A 23,070-nucleotide genomic window follows, 5' to 3' on the forward strand; every position below is an offset into this window, starting at 1 on the left:
AGATTCTAAATGCAAAATTGAGAGTCCCTGGCTGCATTACTTTGCTTGCCACGTCAACTTGCCTGAAATTGAAATTCCAAAGAATCCAAATCGAAGGAGATGCTTTAGAGCTGATAAAAGTCATCAATGGCGGTGACACCCAAGATAATAGGAGGAGGAATAGGATGGTGAAGTAAAGGATAAGGTGAAATTACTATATTTATAAGATTTTTATTTCCTGTAGCTTTTCTGATATTTGTGTCGAAGATTTTTATTTCCTGTAGCTTTGTGATGTTTGTGTCGACATATTTCTTGGATCCCTGTCTTCCTATCCATTCCATTCCTCTCGATATATATTACTTGAAGTCAACTCATTTCAAATTTATGAAATTTACTATTTTTAAATTTTTTATAAAATAGTTAAATTCGTATTAATTTATTTTATATATTTTAATCTAAAAAATTAAACTCATATTAGTATAAAAAAATTAAATTTATCTCAATAAAATTCACAAAATATGATTATTTATAACTAATTTCAACGTCCAAACATAGCCTAAAATTCAATACTCAACAATCCGAAAGCATATAAACTCTACCATTATTTAATATCTTATCATTATTTTTTACCTGCTTTTCACTATTGAGTACTTATTACGTTTGGTTTTAAAAAATAATCAATTTTTCTTACAAGGATTTCAAATATAATCTTGTCAATAGAAAAAAGATCTAATTGTTTTTTTTTTGAATTTATATAAATAGAATTATATGAACTAAATAAATTTAATATATATATTTTTAAAATAACTCGTTTATTAAAAAATTTATTTAGTTTATTTTATCATTGCATTCACACAAATTAACCTTACTATAAAACATGTCTTAAAAATCGTGATATAAATAAATACTCATTTATATATTAAATTTTTAAAATTTAACACAAAATATAATCGAAAGGCTTCAACTTTCAAAATGGAAGTATGGAGTTTTAAAGACCTGACAATTGTGTGAAAAAAAAAAAAAAAAGAGACAAAATATAATGTATTTCCTCCATCTTTGGACATTTCTTACGCTTCTGTTGTAGTCGGACACAGATATTATTTTCAGCTTCTTGTGTCTGCAGTGAGTGAATTGTACTCTTTTAAAACATCCAGACTGAGATTTCCTCGTTTTTTCTTAAAAGGAATTTGGGGAGATTCGAGTTGGGATGGAGAATAATCAGCAATCGTTTTGGCACTTCAGTGATCAGCTTCGGGTACAGGCCTCGAATTTGGCGAACCTTTCGGTCAACGAGTCCGTTTGGGGCACTAATCAAGGGACGAAGATGCCCAACGAAAGGAGGAATTTTGATATTAGGGTTGGTGGAGAGCTTAATTCTCTGAGAAACTTGAATCCAAAAGGTTCCGAATTTAATGGGTTAAGTGATGGGTGGAACAGTCTCAAGCTTAAGGGATCTGAGCTTAATGGAAGCGATGATGGGTCGAACAGTCTCAAGCCAAAAGGATCTGACAGATTCAACGATGGGTGGAACAGTCTGAAGTCAAAGGGGTCTGATTTCAATGGAGTCAATGATGGCTGGAGCAGTCTGAAGGAGGCGGCGTCTGGTTTCAATGATGGCTGGAGTAATCTGAAGACAAAGGGATATGATTTCTACGGAATCAAAGATCAGTGGAGCGATCTGAAGTCGGAGGGGTCTGATTTCAATGGGATCACTGATGGTTGGAACAGTTTCAATCCGAAGATGACTGATTTTAATGGGTCCAATGATGGATGGAAGACTGCGCTTAGCGGCACTGGAAATGATCCAGTATATGGCGGATCTCAGAAGATTGCTGGGATCAATGGTGGCTTCAACAAAGGGATTTATAATATTGATGTGAAGGGGTTCAAGAGTGGTGTTAAGGGTGAGGATGATCGTGGAGGAAAAGCTGGGAAGAAGAATGGCAATGGTAATAAGAAGAATAGTGGTGAGAATAATAATGATAGCAAGGACAGTAACGGTGCTTTGGACAAGAGGTTCAAGACACTTCCGCAATCTGAGTCTCTGCCTAGGAATGAAACCGTCGGTGGGTATATCTTTGTCTGCAACAACGATACTATGCAAGAGAATCTCAAAAGACAGCTCTTTGGTATGTTCCCCCTTTCTCGGTCTCTATGTTTTTGCTATAGAGAGTAATTTTTCTATTTATTGTCTATTTAAATTTTAACTTTTGCTTTTCCCTTTATTCAGAACAAGTTCTGGGTGTTTGGTTGAGTGTGGTTATTGATCTATGATTAAGTTTAAGACCTATGATTATGAACGGTCTCAAGGACAGAAACCCTGATCTTAATAGACATGTTAAGAGATGTTTGATATATATATATATATACACATATAAAATATATATTTTTATATTGGAGGATTTGGGGATGGGGATCGAACCCAATACCTCTCTTATGGAAGCTGGATCTCATGCCATCTAAGCCACAGACTTTTGGCAGATGTTTGATATTTTTGGATCATTGTCTAGATTGCAATTTTTCTTGTTCTTTTCATGGATTTGTTCTCCCATTTGCAATTAAAGGGCTGTATGCGTTAATCTTCTGTTATTATATGTGATTTATCTAGTGAATGTTCCTTTTTGTCCGTGGATGAAAGAATACCCTTTCAAAACAAAAGTTATTTTAGAATTTTGTCGCCTGAACATTTCAACGAGGAGAAACAATCTAATTTTCTCAATTCTGGGGGCTAGAAATTGGGTTTGTTTTTTAGGAGCTTATCCATTTTGCTCTGACCAAGCATTAATTTTTTTTCCGTACTATGTTCTAAATTTGTGCTTCAATATATTTCCAGGTCTGCCTCCACGTTACCGAGATTCAGTTCGGGCTATAACTCCGGGCTTGCCACTCTTCCTTTACAATTACTCCACTCACCAACTCCATGGAATTTTTGAGGTTTCTGTCTTCTTTATTAGGATGAAATAGTTGTTCTCCTTGTTTAGTCTTGTAGCCAAAGGCCAAGTTTCATGTACTTATATTTAGAATAATCAGGGTCATATATTATGGACCAGGCTCCTCCACCCAACAGTTTCAAATTTCTTTTTTCTAGATTTGGTGGTGTAATTTTGGCTAAAACTCAAATGGTTGTCCAGGCTGCAAGCTTTGGAGGAACAAACATTGATCCAACGGCTTGGGAGGACAAGAAGTGCCCCGGCGAATCACGCTTCCCTGCTCAGGTATCCCAGTGAACACATATTCTCATGTCAAATTATGATACTGATCGAAGCAAACGCATTCTTATATTTGCCATTTGCTGCTATGTTTGGGACAGGTTCGAGTTCTTACCAGGAAACTCTGTGAGCCATTGGAGGAGGACTCCTTCAGGCCAATTCTTCATCATTATGATGGCCCTAAATTCCGGCTCGAACTAAGCATACCGGAGGCACTTTCTCTCCTGGATATATTTGCAGAACAAAACGCTTGAGCAACAGACTACATATGCATGCACACTGATATGAGTACAGAAAAGAGCTGGTGAAAGAATAGCAGAATAAAAAGTTGGTGGGACACTAGTATTTCAGAATTCGAAGGGAATTTTGGAGAGAAAATATAGATGATGCTACCTGTGTGATTTGTTAATTAGCTTGTCTTTGTAGAGGATGTTAAAGGTTGTCCTCTTTGTTCTTCCTGCCGTATACTGTATACGTAAGTGAACGTGACAAAAAGATAAACTTTATTTATGGTGTGTAATAATAAATCGAGGATGCATAAAAATTTCTAATACTATAGTTTAGCTCCTATAGGGGTTGGGGGCCGGATCCCCCGGCCCCGCGCCGCGTTGCCCGCCAAATCTGTCTATCCTATACCTCGAGGCAGGTGGGGTTAAAATAGATTTTAAATGTAGGTTGTGGATGAGATACCTACCTATCTGGGTCTTCATCCATTCGTCTGATATCTTTTATAATTACTAAAAAATCTCTAATAGTTTCCTCAAACAAGATCAACAATCTCGATCTTGAACAGGTAATTTGAAATCATTGGAATCAACACTCCTCAAAATTTTGGATGGGTATTTTTTTAATACTTTTTTATGCTCATCTAAACATAAAATTTCATAATCCTCCATGGAAGAAGCAAAGCATTCATTCCTAACATCATTGCTAGGTGCTGTTTCCATTTAGTTGATGATATCTCAAATGTACTTTCAATTTTTGCCTCTTTTATATAATCTTCTTATATATTGAATTCACTTATTCCTTTGATAATCGTCCTCTACTTATCAAGCCAAATTGGCAGCTACTGGTTAGGGAACAGAGAAAGGCTTCAAGCTTTGAAATTAAAAAGGGTTGATTGGTCAACAAGCAGATCACCAATTTTCAATTATCTCAATAAACCAACTACAATCTACAAAGACTGGGTGGTGTTCCATTGTTTTCAAGCTATCTCCAGGTATTGGAAATCCCAGATATATTGGACTTGATCAATGGATACCATTGGTTATTTGAATAATATGACATAAAAGCATTTGTTCTAACAATTATTTTATGACTTTTCCTATTATTCGTCTGAGGTTTAAATACACTTTTAGTTTTTATTTAATATTGTTTATGTGACGTCAAATGATTTACTAATAAAAAAAATTGTTATATAGTTCTTCAATCATATCACGTAGCATCATAAATTGATGATTAAAAGATGATGAATAAATGAATAATATTTTTCTACAAAAATACGAAGCATTCTAAATGGTGGTAAATAGAACATGAAATAAAAATAATAAGAAAGTGTTGCCCTTTTGTCATCCACAGCCAGAGGACACATTCATTTTCATTACAATATGTACAATGCTACAAAACAAGGTACTTGAAAACATAACTAATACCAAAAGTAAAATGAGCCGAATGAAATTGTCCTTTCACTTTCCATGATCAAGATGGCATTTTGAAGAGATTGGAAAATGTTGGCTTCAAACCCATTCCCCAAGCAGCAACCTTTGTTCTCTTTGGTGTTAGGCTAGCTGAGCTTGCAGCCATCCTCATTCTCTCGATCAAAGCCTCAGTATTCACTTGCTCCGACAATATTTCCTCCCATTGTTTTGTGTCAATCACCAACTTCACTCTCCAAACTCCATCTCTGGCCGATGGCAGCACCTCCATTGCCGAACCGTTTGCCAAATCCTCGACAGCATTGGATGCTGCCCCCAGAGACTTTTTGGCTAACTCAGTCACGTTCAACCACTCGGCCTCCAATTCCTCAATGGCCCTTCTGTTTTGCACTTGTTCGGTGTCCTCACTGCTGCATAACACATTCTCCTCTTTCTTAACAACTGGAAGTAGGTAGTACGATCGGCCGCCGGTTAGGCGCTCGAGGTCCCGCACCGATGATGATGCTTGATCCTGCCGGAATATTCCATACCCGGGGTGTTCGTTAAGGATTTCCCGAGCTGTAATAGGGCCTCTGAATTGTAGTATAGCCCCGGAATCGGTCAGAATCTTGATGGAGTTGTGACAGTCCCCAGTGACCCCTTTGAGAGAGCAATTTCCCATGGCCAAAAACTCCTACACTTCTAGCTTAGAAACCCAAGTTGGGATATGATAAATATTTAAGCTGTGGCATTGGAATCTGAGCAAAGAAACGGGGGACAGACAGTAGGGGGGAAGGTGTCAGAAAGGACAGATTATGGGTGCCAGTTTTTTCAAAAACTTGGGTCGGCGCCATGTGAAACTGGACCGTTGGGACAGGTTTGTTCAAGAGAAGTTGAAATGATCGAAGGTGGGTGAAACCGTGAAATAGAAAAATTCTCCTCTTATCTTCACACTACATTATTATTATATATAATTTTTTTAATTTTTAATTTTTTTTCTTATCAAACACATGTTATATGAATAATAAGTAGAAAAATTTAATCAATTTAAAAAAATATGATATATAATATATAAAGATGATGACTAACAAAATTCGAAAATGAGTACAATAAGAAGTAGACTAGCGAATTAAATAATTGGGAGGAAACGACATTTGAGAAGCAGGCCCAAGATGGAAAACTTGCCTAGGGCTTGTACAACTTGTATCTGATTGCCTCTATTCTAATCCAATAGGGTATCCAATAAGAGTTGTAAGTTTTATTTTTACCCGTAGGTTCAGTGTATCGACAATTCGACATCAAGAACATGGCTTAAAAACACATAAAGAATAAATCTTAGATATGCATTCACAAGAAAGTTGATATAAATAAAATAAAGATTCCCTCCAAAATCTGAAGTGGGAAACATATACAAGAACTCTTTGTCCCAAAAAAAAAAAAAAAAAAAAAACCCCAGAATTAATAATAACTACGATAAAATCTCTTTTTTTTTTAGAATATTATATAAATAATTAAATCTACATCTTTTTATCAATTTAAACTTGTAGAATTAGTAGTAATTTCACATGGTATTAGATTAAAAGGTTCTGACTCTACACTTTATTTTATGTATTTGAGCATTCATTAAAGATATTTTTTCACAGTTTCTATCTTTCTATCACTGAAATCATAAAATTCAAACAAAAATTTGAAAGGGTATTTTTACAATACAATATCAGAATGAAAAAAATGCGATCATGCATGGCAAACGGGAATTATATTATTTTTCACGTGGGTTCACATAACATAAAATTCCTTTTCAGTTAATACCCCTCGCTATTTAAACCCGTGGTACGTAGCAATATATTCAATAAATACAACATCTAGATGACTCCTAAGCTTAAGGAGTGGAACTGAGCTGAATGATAGTCTAACCGTGTTTGATTTTTTTTTTTTTTTCCTTCTAAATATTGAGTTTTGTTAAGAAATAAATTAAATAAAATTTATATTTTTCCATCCGTTTAAGCTTATGATATTATGTGAAATCACTATTTATTCTACAAGTTTAAACTTTTTAAAAGATGTAAATTTTATTATTTAATTTATATCTTAACAAATTTTACTCTTATTCATTCTTGTACGTAAGATCTCATATAAACCTTGCACACTAGTACCTTGGTTCATTCAAGACGTGACATAAAAGTTCAAATCTTGATCTTGATTTCAAGCTAAACTTTATGAAGTGGCGGTTCATTGTGTAATCTGGATAATGAGATCTGGATAATGGGATGAGATAAAAAAGTTTTAAAAGAAAGTTGAATAAAATATTATTATAATATATTTTTTAATATTATTATTATTTTAGAATTAGAAAATGTTTAGTTATTTATTATATTTTATATAAAAATTTAAAAAAATTATAACGATGAGATGAAACCATTTATATATCCAAATGAAGCCTAAGTATGGCTAACCTTGTCTGTTTATAAATATGTTAAAAAAAAAAATAGAAGACGACATTTTTGTGCTCCAAACAAAAACACTTACCCACGCGGACATGTTAATTGTTGTCTGTGCATGCACGCTCGTGCTTTCACCAGCTACCTTCAATTTGAGATCCAAGATCACATTATTTCAATTCAGCACAGGTGCATATACCTTTCAGTTTTTCTGTAGTATAATTTATTTCATCATTGGCCTGTTCTGTTACTTTACAAATCCTCCAAAAATTAAGAAGAAACTGTCTGTGTTTCCACTTCTTTTTTCTTGGTCCATGTGTTGTTCTCCATAAACAGTTCTAGGAAATTTGTAGGTACGCTTGAAGTTCTCATATAAATAATTTTCTAAGAGAGAATAAAATGAAGTTACTAACATAAAGCCTTTAGACCTTACCAGCGTTAATTCTCAAACTACAACTAACATAACATCATGTTGAGAAATATTATCAACAGATTTTGGGGGAGGGGACACTTGCATTGAACAGAGTACCTGCACAAACTTGAATTGAGGTGTCGAAGTGCTAATAAAAAAAGGAAAAAGGGCTTGGTACCAGCGTAGGCTCTCCCAAAATTCATGCTATGCTGAATTCCACTCGATATGTGGTGCTGAATTCCACTCGATATGTGGTGATCTCATTGGTACAACAATTAAAAAGACTTTCAATCTCATTGCACAGCGAGGAGAAAAAGGTGAAGTCGAACTAGACTCTTTACAATTACTCGGTCATTGTTTGAGTAATTGTTATGGTTTGATGATTGTTATACTAAAGTTAATAAGATGACAGAGAAAATTCAAACTTGGTCAAATGGGAAGAAAACAAACATCAAATTCTCAGCCTTAGAAGATGAATTTATAACGTGGTTGAGCTGATAAACTCAGAAAAATGAAGTAAAGAACCTTTCATATCAAGCCCCTATATTGATCTTCTCCCATCAAAATCCAATACAGAATACTGAATTGTGGGCTTTGTAGAACAGACGCACCAAATTTCATTCAAATACCTTGATATGTTGGGGTGAAAGAAAAAAGAGATTAGAAATTGTTCTTTTTCTATCTTCAGTTCCCTCTTCCTTTGTCTTTCAAGTAGCAATAAATATGATACTAAAGTCTCCCCTTTGTGTTAATCAAGATCCCTTGCAATACAATGTTACTTCTTAAATCTCCTTGGACCTTCCTTTGCTTTCCTTGCTGCAAGAGTTAGTAACATAGGATTAAATATGACTAGACTATTTGTCAATTCTTTAAAGGCCAAATGGTGGGCATAAAGCACTTGTCTGAAAATTGAAGGTAAACATGATAACTGGTGACAGACAGGTATATTACAGAAATAAATTAAAACATTTTATAAATGTCCAACATGAGAGCTATCCAGGACGGGTATACGTAGAAAATCAGCCATCTTTGTTCTTACTAATTTGATATGCATCAAGAAGTCTCCTTAAGATCAATATATATAGGTTGCAAATATAGATGCTAAAGTCTTCTAGCTGATATGTTACTGGTAAAGAAAAACCTGCTATAAGCCATGAAGGATTATATGTGCAAAGATTCTTATTTATGTATGATATATAGCATATGACTGAATCATATCTCTGTGTGGACTGAGCCAAGACTATTATTCAACTAATATTATAATGCCACCATTAGGATTGGCAATGCAAGTGCATGGATTTCGTTTGAATTATACAATGGATTCATTTCATCTGGTTGAGGTTCTCACTTAAGGTGGAAGAGAAGTGGCATATTTTTTTAACATTGTATTCTCTACCAATCAGATCATTTTGGGGGAAAAAAAGAAAAAGAAAAAACTTATATACAAACACCTTCAAATAACTGTCATGCATTTGGATCTAGTATTGGTAATATGTAATACAATAAGGCATTGCACAAGAAACTAGGTGGCGGATTCATGTGAGAGTAGGAAACAGAATAAAAAGGGAGAAAAAAGTACCAAGTTTTACCTTGACTGAACCTCCCTGCTAGTCCTTCTCTCCCCCCTTCCAAAGGCAACCTCATCCATGCTTTGCCCTTGTCGCCTATATCTACCACCAGATGCCAAAAATCCAGGGCAAGGTCTGTAAGCCTTTATTGGCCACCAGCCAAAGCCTGGAATTGTTGCAATCCCACCTTGAATCCTACCCTCACCATTGCATCCCTTCTCCATTTCCTCTTTCCCACAGCCCTTACAACCCCTGTAGAAAAATTTGTTTGTTAACAGCTCTTGAATTGAACCTGTTATTTATTTTTTCATTCAGATTGCCAGCCATCAAACATGTAAGTGATTTCACTAATTTAAAACTTTATACTCAGAGTTATATCAAAACCAAATAAGATCAATATAGAGAAACCTCACTAGCCTCACAAATGTCAAGTCAAAACGGTTTCCTTGCCTATCAAAATTGAATGCTTACGTTGTAGGCTAGCATAAGAAAAGAAATTATGTTATCCAAAATACTCGTTAAAGACATAAATAGGAGAGCATAAAATGAGACCAGTTTCGGTAGGAGAAACCTATAGGCTCGAGTTTCTCTATGTGGAATGCTTTCCAGAGCATCAATCAGTAACATGAAGAGTTCATCCGTTCATACTCAAACCTGGATACTGAAAAGTAAAACCTAATTTGATCATGCCGTTGCACAACCCTGACTACCCGAAACCTATCGCATGACTATAAAAAAGTACATCTAACACCAAGCATCCGAACCAATCTCATATAACAATAACCAACCCCCCCTACGCATAAGTTGCGATAAGTCTGATGCATAAGGAGAGACCAGGAAAAGTGGCCCCCGAATCTTTGAGCTCCTCGAAATCAAATCACTACCTACTTCTTCCTACCTCAAGAACTGTTGAAATAGTAATTCAATGATTAGATTCAAGTCTTTATATGAGCTTAAGCGTTTGAGTTGGTGATTTAAGAAGAACCTCATCCGTTGAATTCCCTTTTTCAATTACACCGACGAATTGGACAATTTTCTAATGAAATCTGAATAGCCAAAATGCAGTTGACAATAGCCTCTAGTAAATTTTGAAACTCCTCCATTCATGAGTGAATAGTCAATTTTGTTGAGAAATACCTGGGCCTAGATAAAATGAATATTCATAGCCAAGCACCAAAATCTTTACTTTCATGTTTTGTTTTACTTTACCCCTCTAGAACAGGTAATTGAACGAGGACTCAGATTTCGAATCGACATTTTTATCTGGGTAGGCTAGAAGTGAAGAGAAGAAAATGGTGGTACCTCGGAGGGAGCTTGTCAGCGTAATTAGTGAGAGACTCTGACTGGTCAGGAAGTGCATCAGGTGGAGGAGGAGGAGGGCCCTCTTCTACAACAGCAGAAGAAGTTGAAGAAGAGCAGTGAGGGATGGTGAGCTTAGAAGGGTATCGAATGGGAGTCGTTGTTAAGCCATGCAACCGTGCGCTACTGCTGTTAATGAAAGGAGGAGGTTGTGAGACTAGGCTCTGATGAGGAGGTGCTGGAACTGAGACTAGGTATACTCCCATTCTCTCTCTCTCCCCACCTTGCTCTCCCTCTCTCAGTGAAACGGGTGAGGATAAGATGATAACCACGAAAGCTTCGTTTCTCTTCCAAACGAAAGCCCAGAGAGAGTTATTCAGTAGATGTTTGAGCTTCATAACTTTGCCCCCATATTATCCTGTATTTATGATATAGCCCCTAGTAGTAGTGCCCGTGCTGTGAAAACAGGAAAACAAAAGGACCAACTTACAAAAAAAAAAAAAAAAATAGAGAAGGATGAAAAGCCTAAAGAAAAGAAAAAGGTTCCACCGAGATTTGAACTCGGGTTACTGGATTCAGAGTCCAATGTCCTGACCACTAGACCATGGAACCTTCCCGTTCTTGATTTAAAATCCAAATAATAAACTTTTAAGCATCCACCATACAAATAATAGTAAAATAATTTCTGAATAATAATAAAATAATAGTAAATAATAGTAGTGAAGTAGTTTAAGATAATCTAAACTCCACAGCCTTAGTGGAAGTAGTGTAAACAAGTCCACAACCAAAGGATTCTATATCTCATCTTTGTATCCATCCATTGCAGATTAGTGTATGATAACTAAAATTTTATTTATAAACAACGAAAGCTCGGTAGAGATTACAATCAATTCAAAATAGAGTTTTGCTATGTACAAATAAAGTTACGTACTAATTTGCATACCAATACTAATTACTTCATATTTAAAATTTAAATTAATATTATTTTTAATAAAATTTATTTTTCAACCAATCACATTAAATTGATACACATATTAGTGTACAATTATACTTAGAACTAGATTTTTCTTTTAAAGTAGAAAAAATATAATTGCAAGTACAATTATGTACTAATCTGTGCACTAATGTGATGTGATTGATCAAAAAATAGATTTTATTGAAAATAGTATTAATTTAAATTTTAAGTATGAATAAATCAGTATTGGTACACAAATTAGTACACGACTGTGTTTGTATGTAGCAAAACTCTTCAAAGTAACACTCCAATGAGCCTAGCTAGAAGGTCACAACGGATTCGTCCACAAAACGAAGGCATGCCTGGTTGATTGGACGTGGTTGTATGGATTCTTTCGGGAACAAATGGAAATGGGTAGCAGAAAGAAAATGCATTGCGGAAACAAGAAACCAGAGGAATATAGGCATGTTTACAGGAGGCAAGAACGAATGATATTTGCTGCCACCCAAACAAAACCCTCAGTCGCCAAGCAACATGGAACTGCTGTAGTATAAATCCTTCATCCGTCCAATACTTTCTTGCAATTACAATATCAATATCCCTGAATCCGCTCTCTTCTGGGGGTTGAACAATAAGTTATTGTTTCTAATTTAATCCCTTCAAGCTTTTCGTGCTCATTCCTATCCAAATGATCTAGCAAAAAATGTAGACAAAAAATAAAGGAGACCTTGTTCTTTTAATCACGAAAGGATCAAAACTGAGGTTGGCAACTGAAAAAGGATAATCCAAGAAATCACAGTGGAATTTCAACCAAGTTGCTGCAGCTAACAAATAGCACTATTTTTTTGTGACTAGTGTTAGATATCTCATTGGTATCATCTCTTCTTTTTCTTCTATTATGCATGCACAATTGGTTCATCCACCTCGCCATCAATCAGCATCACAGAACTGTGATGATGCACCATATACCACCTCCCATTATGCAACTCGAATACATTAGTTACGTTGAATGGCCCAGAATCGATGTCAACATATGTTTTCATGGTAACCCAAGCCGTGTCTGTCATAACCCGAGCCCGCACATCCCGAACTTGAAAGTTGAATCCGTGCTCCCAATTGAATGCAAGCTGCCAACTCTGTATTACAGCATTATACCTGAACGAGGGAACAAGGATGATTCAGCTCTACTTTAATTCCAATCAAACATGAAAAGGCAAACCAAAAATTAGAGATCAGACAAAATCTCAAAATCACTGCAAGCCCAACAGCTTTTGCATGTATGAAAACCCCAACAGGTAACAGTGTCTTTCTCTGTTGGAAGCAACATTGACATTTATAGTGCATCAGAACATAAAGGTCAAAAGATTGAACCAGGGCTTGGAGTCCAGTAGAATTTTGCTATGACGTTCTCACTTCTGAAAGAAACGACAAGAAAACAAATCTAATGCCCATGGCCACAAACTAGACCCTCACCTTACCCCATTCTCAGTTAATAACCAAAAGAAGGGGCTCAAGTTCCTCTCTCATGATCGCACTATAACCAGTGCTGCTGCAGTTCAGATATTTCAACCATTAAAAGAAATCAACCTGCTTTTAAAGAACAACTCGCTTCCATCCCAGTTTCAATAAATATATCAAATCACTAAATATAAAGTTTTTAAGACTTTGGAAATTAAAATGCCCATCAGAAATCTTCAAGAAGCAGGGCTAAAAGCCTCAAAATTTCAAACCAAGCCAGCATATAGCAGATTAACCAAAACTGTCATAATGCTCTAAATTGACCTTTCTATTTAGAAACTAAAGATCAACTTGTGTTAAATTCATCAAAAAACCAAATGTTGGACATACTAAAGGTCTAAGGGTACCATCTGCAGATGAACAAAACTAAGAGAAGGGACAGCAATAATCCCAACTAGCATTGAATATGCATAAATTTATACACGTACATACAAAAGTACCTATATACATGTGCATCTATGTGCATGCCATACATGTGTTAAAGGCTAAAAATAGCCCAACGGGCTGGAAGGGGAGAAAGAGTTATTCCCGGCCAGTTGAGACTATTTGGGCTTTGTCCAGTGCGGGGTGGAGCCCCTGGTAGTGGTCCAGTGATGCTGTACGGTGTCAGTGCGTACATTATAGCAGTGAATGGAAAGTAAATATGCAGGGAAAATAAAAGAGACAATCAGATTTACGTGGTTTGGCATAATGCCTACGTCCACGGGTTTTTTTTTTTTTTTTTTGGGGGGGGGGGGGGGGTGGGGCGAGAATCCACTATAATATGCTTGTTTTGCAGTTTCTCATAATCTCTTATTCTCACTGTACAATGGAGATCAAAACTTTATCTTCTGATGGAAAAATGTTGCCGCTGGTGTCATTGTCGTGAGGTTGAAGAAGCCGAAGAAGTTCCAGTCCCCCCAAATCATTTTACAGTCCCCCTTTACCCTCTGCCCCTCCCTTGCTTTTTCTCACATCTTCACTTTTTCTCCTGACACCTTTCCCCTTCTCAGCCTTTTGTCCCTTCCTTCTTGATGAGATCCCCCCTTGGGCTGGGCCTTAAAACCCATTATGGGCTTGGGATATTTTATCCCCTCCAACATGTATGTTTATATAGTTCACCACAAGGGCAGTTTGCTCAGTTTGGTAAATAAAGCAGATGTGAAACGGTACTTTCTGCTCACCCACTGAGCCAAATCCCTACAAAAACACCATGCCAATTCTCGGCTAAATTCAAGCATCATATTCAATCAGAACCAGGCAGTCCTGGGCCAAGTAGAATACTGTCATAACCACTACATGCGACAAGCTATAATGCAGTTTGAAACTTTGAGCAATCCACAAACAAAGACTTTGTTAGCGATATCTAGTCTCTTTCTGCCCTTAGAAAAAACAAATCAAACCAGCTGAAGACAAGTATATACATGTGTGTGGGTAGCATAAGAAAGTGAATGGGTTTTGCACACAATTATGGAACCACAAACTAGCATTATTGAAAGGTGGTATAATGTTCATGTCTGGTCAATATCTTCCACACCAAGAAGACACCATGCGAGCGCACCACAGAAACTCTGTACATATTAAGAGCTTATAGGCTAGCTGCATAAACAGGCCAAAAATACAAACTAGCAGTCAAAAGTATACGAAAAACAGCCGTATCATGGAAGAACTTAACAGAGACACGCATTCGAAACTATATTTTCTATCAGCAGGAATAAAGCATCTTAAGCATGTCTCTGCAGCAAGTCTAAAAATCATACCCTGAAAACGGTTCTCCTGAGGCGTGAACACACTTTACATAATCTGCATTTAGCCAAAAGTGACTCATTGCTGGAAGAGACCTTTCTTTGATGATGCTAAAGAAATCAGCATTCATAGTCACAATGGCTCTTGTAGCCGCATAGTAAGCCTTCCACCCATTGGCAGGCGTCACGCTATCTTGTTCTAATGTAAAGTCCTAAAAATGAAATTGAGACACAGAAATTTCAGTTGAGAGGTCCTCCAGTAAGTGATTCTACATAAGCAGCAGATGACATGTGAACGGCGTAGAAATGGGCAAACGCAAATCAGATTGCAATCACGACATGCAAAGAAATCAAAACCTAGCAATTACCAACGAAAATCCCAAGATTCAACATTGTGTAATTTAGAAGTATGGTGACAAAAATGCACTAACACAGTCATTGGTAATCAAGATGGAATGATCTAAAGGGATATTTCCCTTCAGATTTCGAATACCCAAAACTCATCCATAGCACGTTTTAGATTACATCAAAGACCCAATCCATGTTCATCACAACCAAAAGTTGTAATTTTAGTATTCAGTTTTCCATTTGTTTCTAACATGATTTTAGCTATTTTCAACCCAATTGAGGACGAAAAATTGCTCCTCTGAATCCCCTATACTCCTCAGCAACCAAAAATCATCAGCAAAATGAGTAATTACTTCAAATCCAACACAAAAACTCTCGATATATAAATGCATATAATTACTTTGTGATAAAGCGCTTTCCACGCATTGTCATCGTTCGCGGCCTTACGCATGAGTGAATTGGTCATCGAGAGGCGGCACAGGCTCGGAAAGTCCAAATAGCTCAGCGCGTGCGTGGTAATTTCCGGCACCAGCTGCTCCATCATCGACGCGCCGGTCAGTCTCTCCGCCACCGCCACCGAAGAAGCCTTCTCAACCATACTAGCTGTCCCGCCGTTCACATACGGCGCAACCGTAGCTTCCGAATCGGGAGCTCCGAAACCACCGTTACACGAGCAAACGCAATTGCAAACCTTCTTTGCAGACGCGTCGGAGTCTACCCCGTCCGTTTGGGGGGCGTCCAAATAGGGGAACTGCACTGATCGGACGGCACGAAGAGCGAGGAGCAGACAGAGCACGGTGACTATTGCGGCCACAAGGAACGGTTGGAACGAGAGGAAGGTAATGAGACTAGAGGTAATCTCCATTCATAAGACATGAAAGCTACGAAGGACATGAAACCGCAAAGTAGATATGCACCGGTACGCCGTCGTCTGAGAAGAAAGTAAGAGATTTCTGTTTATTTCTTTCGGGAGGTGTATATTCGGGTTCCGGTGGTTTTCTGAAACCCTAACATAGGTTTTGCAGTGGAGGAGGAAAAAGACGGTGGAGGTGGTGGTTGGATTGTCTGTGCGTCGTCGTATTTGACCCCCCCGAAACCAAAATTCTCACTGAACGAACGCCTCCTCTTTTTACTGTTCTGGTTTTCGTCTTTTTGTTTTTATGGACAATTTTGTAATTTCGCGTCTTTCAAACTTTGACTTAATAGAATACATTAGTACCCGTAGTAGTTTAGAGCACATGCACGTAATTCGTTTTGTTAATTGTTAGTGCTGGGTGTAGTTCGTTTTGGACTCTCAATGGCGAACATTGTTAGATTAAAAAAAACTACTACATGCAATCATGTTTAACTATTTTTTATACACTTCACTGATATAATTGATTAAAATAATTATTTTATTTTAAAAAAATAACACAATTAATCATATTAATGAAATATACAAAAAATATGTAAAACTGACTATACCTAAAATTTTTATAAAATCAATACAATTTCCTCAGTTTAAATTTCTGTCTCCCAATTGAAATCTTCAGATTCGAAAAAGAATTGTACCTAAATACTATTGAGATGAAAATGATGCACATTGCATTAGTTATACAATGTCTCCAACCTTGAGGGATAGCTCAATTGGTGAAGTCTTGAGTTTGCTCCCTAATGATTACTAGTTCAAGTCTCCTCACTGGAGGTTTATCTGGCCATTAATTTTAGGGCCCATGGAATTAATCAAGGTGCGCGTAAGCTGGTCTAGACACCTAAATATATCAAAAAAAGTTATACAACATCTCCAATTGGAAAACAATCCCCCCAAAACAACATATTAATTTCAAGTCAATCCCTTGGCATGATTCATCAAGTGACAAGAATTATGGCCTTGATAATACAAAGAAACTAAATTATGAGTGGCTTTGATTTTATTAAAGTCATCTCTAAAATTTAATTAAAAGTATATATTTTTCATATATCGAAAACAATTCAAGCCATAACCTTACATTGGATTAATTAAAATAATAATATTTTAAATTTTTTTTTCATATTTTACAACTACACTAACTATATGTTAATTAATAATTTAATTTTTACTTAAATCATTGTGGGAAATGTGAGTATGATATTTTGAAATAAATATCACTTTTGAAGATGAAAAATGTGAAAAATGTTATGGAGTAATTGGGTATGATATTTTGGAATGAAATATTACTTTTAAATTTTTGAAGATGAACCGTGCATCTTCAACTATTTGGAAATATTGTAGTTCATATTTGAAGATCTTACTATTTGAATACTTCAATGTAGCTCATTTTATCTATATTCTTTTAAATTTTGAAGATGCATTGCTTTAAGGTGCGGTTTGGACAGTGAGTTGAGATAAAATAAAAATTGAATAAAATATTGTTAAAATATTATTTTTTAATATTATTATTATTTTAAAATTTAAAAAAATTAAATTATTTATTATATTTTATATAAAAATTTAAAAAATTATAATGATGAAATAAAATAAAAAAGTTTTCGTATCCAAACGAGAAAATGTAACTTTGAGGTTATTATTAATAATAAAAACAATAATGATCTTATCGTTTATGCCACACTACAGGCAAACAACCTCCTGTGTTCTCACGCTTTTACGATGTTGGGCTGGCAATGTCCTGTCAATTGTGTTTTCCAATTGGAGAAACGAATTAACCATCTGTTTTTCCAAGAAGAAAAAGAAAAAGAAAAGTAAATTATTGAAGTCAAAAGCACACACGCAAGGCCAGGTTTGTTCATAGCAATCACTCCCCCTTTTTACTGTTTGTGATTTTAGATGGCAACCCAAGATGGATCAGTCATTCACCAGATGCTACAAGTATTTCTTTTTAATGAAGATTGCAATGGATCTGATTGTTGAGTTTGCCGTAGAGGTAGTGCATGAACCAGAATCCTGCCTTATTTCCACGCCTTTGATGATGTTCTTTCAAGTTTGGAGACCAAACTGTGTCTATGGTTTCATTTTCTCAAGTTTTAAGGAACAGAAACAATGTGACATAGCGAACAGCATCCAAGGTTGAATGTAGTTAGTTATATTACTTGCACTTTGCGGCAATTCCAAAAATAAATCATGATTTGTTTACTTTTCGTTTACCAACATGCATGGACTGTGAATAGGCAAATAAAGGTAAGGGTACCCGTTTCAGCATGTATACAGTTTCGTAGAGTCCATTCCAAGAAAGTAACTTGAGCTGTTTCCTCAAGACCAGTCTCCTTTAAACATAAGCTATCATTACAAAGAGACCTAAACGCCAATAATCTCGTTTTACTAGAGCTGCAAAAATGAGAGACTAACTATAGATCAAGGTAATGAATATTGTCATACAACTGCTAACAAGTATCAAAACCCAACCTCTGCCTGTCTGGCACTCCTTATCAGACCAGCGGGCTCCAAAAAATGTAAAGATTTTTGTTGAAATTAGCTTGAGAATTGCAAAGCACAAAAACAAAAGACTCCCTGCAAGAACAGCAAGCTCTCTACTTTCCAAATTTTCTTGATCACTAGCAACCTTTTCAATATCTAACCTGTGGTGATAATGGAAAAGAGAAAAAGAGTGTCAGACACAGGAAGTGCAAAACATGGAAAATAAATGGAAAGAAAATAAGGAAAAACATACTATATCAGTAAGTTAATAGGGTACAAGAAATATAAACCCTAGGGGTTGGCTCAAGTGGTAAGGACCTTGATCTTGACAGTATGCTCCTTCCAGGTCTAAGGTTCAAACCATGGCTGTATACAATTTCTAGGAGTTACGTCCCATCAGTGAAAAAGCTAATGATTTACATGATCCGTGTGACAAGGACACATTATACAGTCAAGGGTTTAAACCGGGTTAAAGACATGTTGCGCTTACACAGTCTCTAGAATTCCTCGTCATCGAAAAAGTGTAGATGAAATATTATCGCAAGAAGAGACTTGTTTCAATTGTCATTCAAACCTACCTATTACAGTCAGCATGATAACAGGAATGGTAAAGGTTTTGCAAATCAGTCGAGTTGAATACTAAAGAATCCTGACGCAGTGAGCGGTCATTTCACTGACATTGGAAAGCATAGCAATTATAGCTTTATCTCGGCATTATTATGATCAAGATACATGAGATGTTTGCCACTTTAGGTACTCAGTCTCATCTAAGGAGTGGGTTTTTGATTGAACACTTGCAGAATTATGGAAAGGAAAAGCATTTCATCAAGTGATTAACACATTCTCAATAAAGATTTGAAAAGAAGAAGACAAAAAGAGCAAACAACTAGAACCAATAACTGTTTGCAGCCTCTAGATAGGATTATAAGGAATAAAGAAGGTAAACAGGAAAAAGTAAACGAATCCCAACCTTATTTTGTTATTTTCTCTGACCAATTCATACACTTGAGATGAGACAAGAGCTTTCCACAACTGAAGCTCAGTAATTCCTTTTTCCTGCAGAAGGGAAGGATGCCAAACAATTAGGTGGATCATGGATGCAGAAACCTACTTATAGGGAGAGAGAGGAGAGAGAGAGAGCAGCCAGACAATACCATGCTCTCCTTCCACCCCAACAGATCTTTGATCTCTCTCCTGCTTTTATCCAGGAGCGATGATATACTCAATAGCTCTTTTTCAAGCTCAGGTAGAACATTCCCATTTCTCCGATTCAATTCTTTGATATACTCCTCCAGCACAGATAAGTTTGACTCAAGTGACCTCACCTTCTGCATCAAAATCTTCAGGACAGTGTCTCCAGGTATTCTACCATTTGACTGTTGTCTAACCTCTATTACAGGATCAGGAATACTGTTCAAAATAGCCGAAATTTTTGTTGCATCCACTTTGAGCTTTTGGGCATTATTGCTGCTCCCTGTCCCTACACCAGTCTCAGTGTCATTTTTAACTTCACCCTCTCCTTTCCCGTTAACTGGACCAACTTCTGGTTTTAAAGAAGGCATTGTGGTTGAATTAGGCTCTGGCAATTTGCTGGGAGCCGGTTCTGCATAAGCCACGATGAGATCTTCAAGCATCCGATCAATTGCATCAACACCATACACCTCTACAACACTCAGTGTGCAGTAAAACTCTGATCCATAATGACTACGTAAATTTAACTTCAAGTACCGCACCCATTTAGGTTCAGGTAACTTAAAGCATTGTGCATGCTTGACATTAGCAGCAACAAAAGTTCCCAAAGGGGACCATGTATCAGTTGGATAGCTTAAACTGCAAGATAAACCAAACTCCTTGAAATTTGAAGAATGATGTTCAAAGTTTGCAATTTTGACAGTATCAACCAGAGTCTCTTCTGCAAGTTCAATCACCACAAACTTATCTCCCACGGAACAAGGATTTCTCAAGTACTGGTCATGATCCTTTCCCAAAATGTTACTGGCTCCTTTTGCTTCCTTATTATGAGCCACCACCTTTGCACCCTTAGATGCAGAGGCATAGTTGTATGCTGTTCCATCAAGTTCAAGCCGGTGGGTGATGTTAACAAACCGGCTAGGTGAGGCTGTGTCTTTTTCTTGCCTTGTTATGTTTCGAAACTCATCAAGATTGAGATAGGTGTGATTAGGGGTTCTCCCACTCGGAAGTTGTTCTGCTTGAATAGCTTTTTCTGTTTCCTGTCGTTCTTGGTGTTCTACTTCACACGCTAAACCATCGTTTCCAAAAAAGCTCCAAACGACTTCTACTCTATTTGTCTCTGGAAGTGAACTGTTGGGATTCATAGATCTGCGATGAACACTGGAATTGTTACAGCTAGTTGACTTATTACCCTCTATAAACACCTCGACTGCGTGGGTATTGCTTCTGTTTGTGATATATGAATTGCCTGAAACACATTAACTTAAATCAATATGACAGCACGTAAGAAATAAATAAATGGTACAGCCCCAACATTCAACTAACAAATCACTTTACATCTAATTTTCTTTATATTCAAAAGCGGAAAAAGATCATTTCCAAACGATGGAATCTAACGAAATGGGAACTATTAGAATATTGATAAATTTATTAAATTATATTTTTCTATCAGCTTAAGCTTAGATCGGTAGTTTATCATGCATCAGAATAGGTGGTCCTGAGTTCACATCTTCCTTAATTAGTAAGCTGTTTGACTTTGTTCTAATGGCAGTATATCATATCCAAGCCCATCCGTTTTAAGATTCCAAGTTCTACTTATTCTAAATGTCTTCTCAAAAACTAAAAAATGCAGAAAACTGCAGGACAGGAAAAGAAAGGCAAAATGGAACTTTTGTTTACTCAAGCAACAAACAAAATTTATTGATCTGAAGAATAGGCAAGGCCCAAAATTTTGAAGTATTTATTAAACTAAACTTGCATAATTACCATGCTAATTAACTGAACTAAGTCTAGGAGGAGTTATTAAAAAGCGAATTAATTCTATGAAGCCTAGGACGTTTGTTTGGCGATCTTAGATTGATTCTTCATTATCATAGGGGGTAAACACCAGTTATGAAGGTTTCAACTTTGAAGGTTTCAACTTTGAAGTTTTCAACTATTTTGTTCCGTTTTCTTGGCAACCAAACAGAGAAGTTAGCGAATAATTAACGGAAAAGAAGGAAGTTACTCCTAATCCACACCAATCAAACTAAAAAAATAAAAAAATCAACGAAACCTGGAAAAAAAAAACAAAAACAAAAAAACAAAAAACAAAACAAAAAGCAACAAACTGGTGAGAAAGCCTGCAGAACCCAAATAAAATGGAACATGAATAAACGAGAATTTTAACCTCCATTGCCTATGCCATGGACATGGCCAAGGTGAAAGTAGAAGAAGAAGAAAAGACACCAAAGCGAGAGGATGAAAGACACGGAAAGCTCATAAAAGCTCCTCGTATTGTTGTTGTCCTCTCTGATGCAGTTGTTTTTGTTGCTTTCCTTGCTTTGGTTGTCGTTAATGTTTTGGCATTTGATTTTTAAGGAGACCTTCCGCGGCGTCTTCATCTTTCATCCGTACAGACAGAAGCTGTGGAGTCGACGGTTTTAATTTGTGGGGATCACTCGTTCCGAGGGAGAGAGAGAGAGAGAATTTCCTCAGAAACTGGAAACACGTACTATAATCCTGGTGCCTTTGGGTGTTTTATTCGCTAGTCTTGCGTAGGCTACTTTTCTGTTTTGTGCCATATGAATGGCGATTCGTCAGGGATTATTCAGATAGAAAACCCATAAAAAGAAGTTATTACAGTTTAATTCTTGTGGACGACCACTTCTTAGGATCTTTTAAAAGTTTCTCTAAATAATTTATTTTTATTTAAAAATAAATAAAAATAATGGCCACCCATAAGTTGAACTTTGGATATCCAACCAAATAGTGCAAATATGACTATTCAGCTTTGATTCGAACTTGTAATATTTTACCCAAGAAAAGTTAGCTACTTTTCAATTTTATTGGATTAAAACTCGTTTGGTTACATAGTTCAGATAAGATGAGATGAGATATTTTATTAAAAAATAATAAAATATTATTATAATATAATTTTTTAATATTAATTTTGTTTCAATATTAAAAAAATTAAATTATTTATTATATTTTGTGTGAAAATTTAAAAAAATTATAATAATTATATGAAATGAGATAAAATATTTTAATTTTGTGTAACCAAACGGTAAACCAGCCCTATATAATTTAATAGCTCTTGACTTGTAAGAGAAAAATATAAAACCTTAAACGTTTAGATTACCAAATGCACCCAATTTACATCTCTCTTCTTTGGATCCTGTTTTATATATTGTATAGTGTTATTACATAGAAATCGGTATGCTAACACACTACTTATCGTGGGATCCATTTAACTTTAAAATAGAAAATAAAATATCATTAATTTTTTAAAATCACTAATGTAGAACACTTTCACTTCAATGACGTGTTGAATGGGTAAAAAATGAAGCTTATGTTTGCAATGTTACCTCATTGCATGAAGTTTAGATTACGCAAGCATCCAGACATATCTTGTCTTTACTTAG

At 36.0% G+C, this 23,070-nt stretch overlaps 4 protein-coding genes and 1 non-coding gene across 8 annotated transcripts; 1 reads left to right on the plus strand and 4 right to left on the minus strand.

The window, feature by feature from the left end:
* Nucleotides 1–1,004: 1,004 nt before the first annotated feature.
* Nucleotides 1,005–3,739, plus strand: LOC122289945 (DCD domain-containing protein NRP-B). The gene is made up of 4 exons (XM_043097389.1): nucleotides 1,005–2,108; nucleotides 2,813–2,913; nucleotides 3,111–3,194; nucleotides 3,290–3,739. The coding sequence occupies exons 1-4, from the start codon at nucleotides 1,187–1,189 to the stop codon at nucleotides 3,440–3,442; spliced, it is 1,260 nt and encodes a 419-aa protein (XP_042953323.1). The 5' UTR covers nucleotides 1,005–1,186; the 3' UTR covers nucleotides 3,443–3,739.
* Nucleotides 3,740–8,106: 4,367 nt separating this feature from the next.
* Nucleotides 8,107–10,897, minus strand: LOC122288915. Of its 2 annotated transcripts, none has more exons than XM_043095740.1 (3): nucleotides 10,543–10,897; nucleotides 9,252–9,492; nucleotides 8,107–8,488 (listed from the first exon to the last, which is right to left on the minus strand). In XM_043095740.1, the coding sequence occupies exons 1-2, from the start codon at nucleotides 10,803–10,805 to the stop codon at nucleotides 9,258–9,260; spliced, it is 498 nt and encodes a 165-aa protein (XP_042951674.1). In that variant the 5' UTR covers nucleotides 10,806–10,897; the 3' UTR covers nucleotides 8,107–8,488; nucleotides 9,252–9,257. The 2 variants fall into 2 exon arrangements, with proteins under 2 accessions (XP_042951674.1, XP_042951673.1); XM_043095739.1 differs by having other exon boundaries at nucleotides 9,262–9,492; nucleotides 10,543–10,894.
* A 182-nt stretch (nucleotides 10,898–11,079) lies between these two features.
* TRNAQ-CUG lies at nucleotides 11,080–11,151 on the minus strand. The gene has a single exon. It is a non-coding gene; the product is annotated as a tRNA-Gln (tRNA).
* An 865-nt stretch (nucleotides 11,152–12,016) lies between these two features.
* LOC122290013 (F-box protein SKIP8) lies at nucleotides 12,017–16,220 on the minus strand. 2 transcript variants are annotated; one of them, XM_043097518.1, is made up of 3 exons: nucleotides 15,485–16,216; nucleotides 14,752–14,948; nucleotides 12,017–12,649 (listed from the first exon to the last, which is right to left on the minus strand). In XM_043097518.1, exons 1-3 carry the CDS (start codon nucleotides 15,947–15,949, stop codon nucleotides 12,391–12,393), a joined length of 921 nt encoding a protein of 306 aa, XP_042953452.1. In that variant the 5' UTR covers nucleotides 15,950–16,216; the 3' UTR covers nucleotides 12,017–12,390. The 2 variants fall into 2 exon arrangements, with proteins under 2 accessions (XP_042953452.1, XP_042953453.1); XM_043097519.1 differs by lacking the exon at nucleotides 12,017–12,649 and adding an exon at nucleotides 13,746–14,191 and having other exon boundaries at nucleotides 15,485–16,220.
* Nucleotides 16,221–18,225: 2,005 nt separating this feature from the next.
* Nucleotides 18,226–22,285, minus strand: LOC122290463 (SUN domain-containing protein 5). Of its 2 annotated transcripts, XM_043098193.1 has the most exons (5): nucleotides 21,837–22,285; nucleotides 19,630–20,915; nucleotides 19,446–19,531; nucleotides 18,470–18,636; nucleotides 18,226–18,385 (listed from the first exon to the last, which is right to left on the minus strand). In XM_043098193.1, exons 1-5 carry the CDS (start codon nucleotides 22,048–22,050, stop codon nucleotides 18,327–18,329), a joined length of 1,812 nt encoding a protein of 603 aa, XP_042954127.1. In that variant the 5' UTR covers nucleotides 22,051–22,285; the 3' UTR covers nucleotides 18,226–18,326. The 2 variants fall into 2 exon arrangements, with proteins under 2 accessions (XP_042954127.1, XP_042954126.1); XM_043098192.1 differs by having other exon boundaries at nucleotides 18,226–18,636.
* Between the last annotated feature and the right edge of the window lie 785 nt (nucleotides 22,286–23,070).

The sequence above is a fragment of the Carya illinoinensis genome, chromosome 12 (genome assembly GCF_018687715.1).
Source record: "Carya illinoinensis cultivar Pawnee chromosome 12, C.illinoinensisPawnee_v1, whole genome shotgun sequence".
Taxonomy (NCBI): domain Eukaryota; kingdom Viridiplantae; phylum Streptophyta; class Magnoliopsida; order Fagales; family Juglandaceae; genus Carya; species Carya illinoinensis.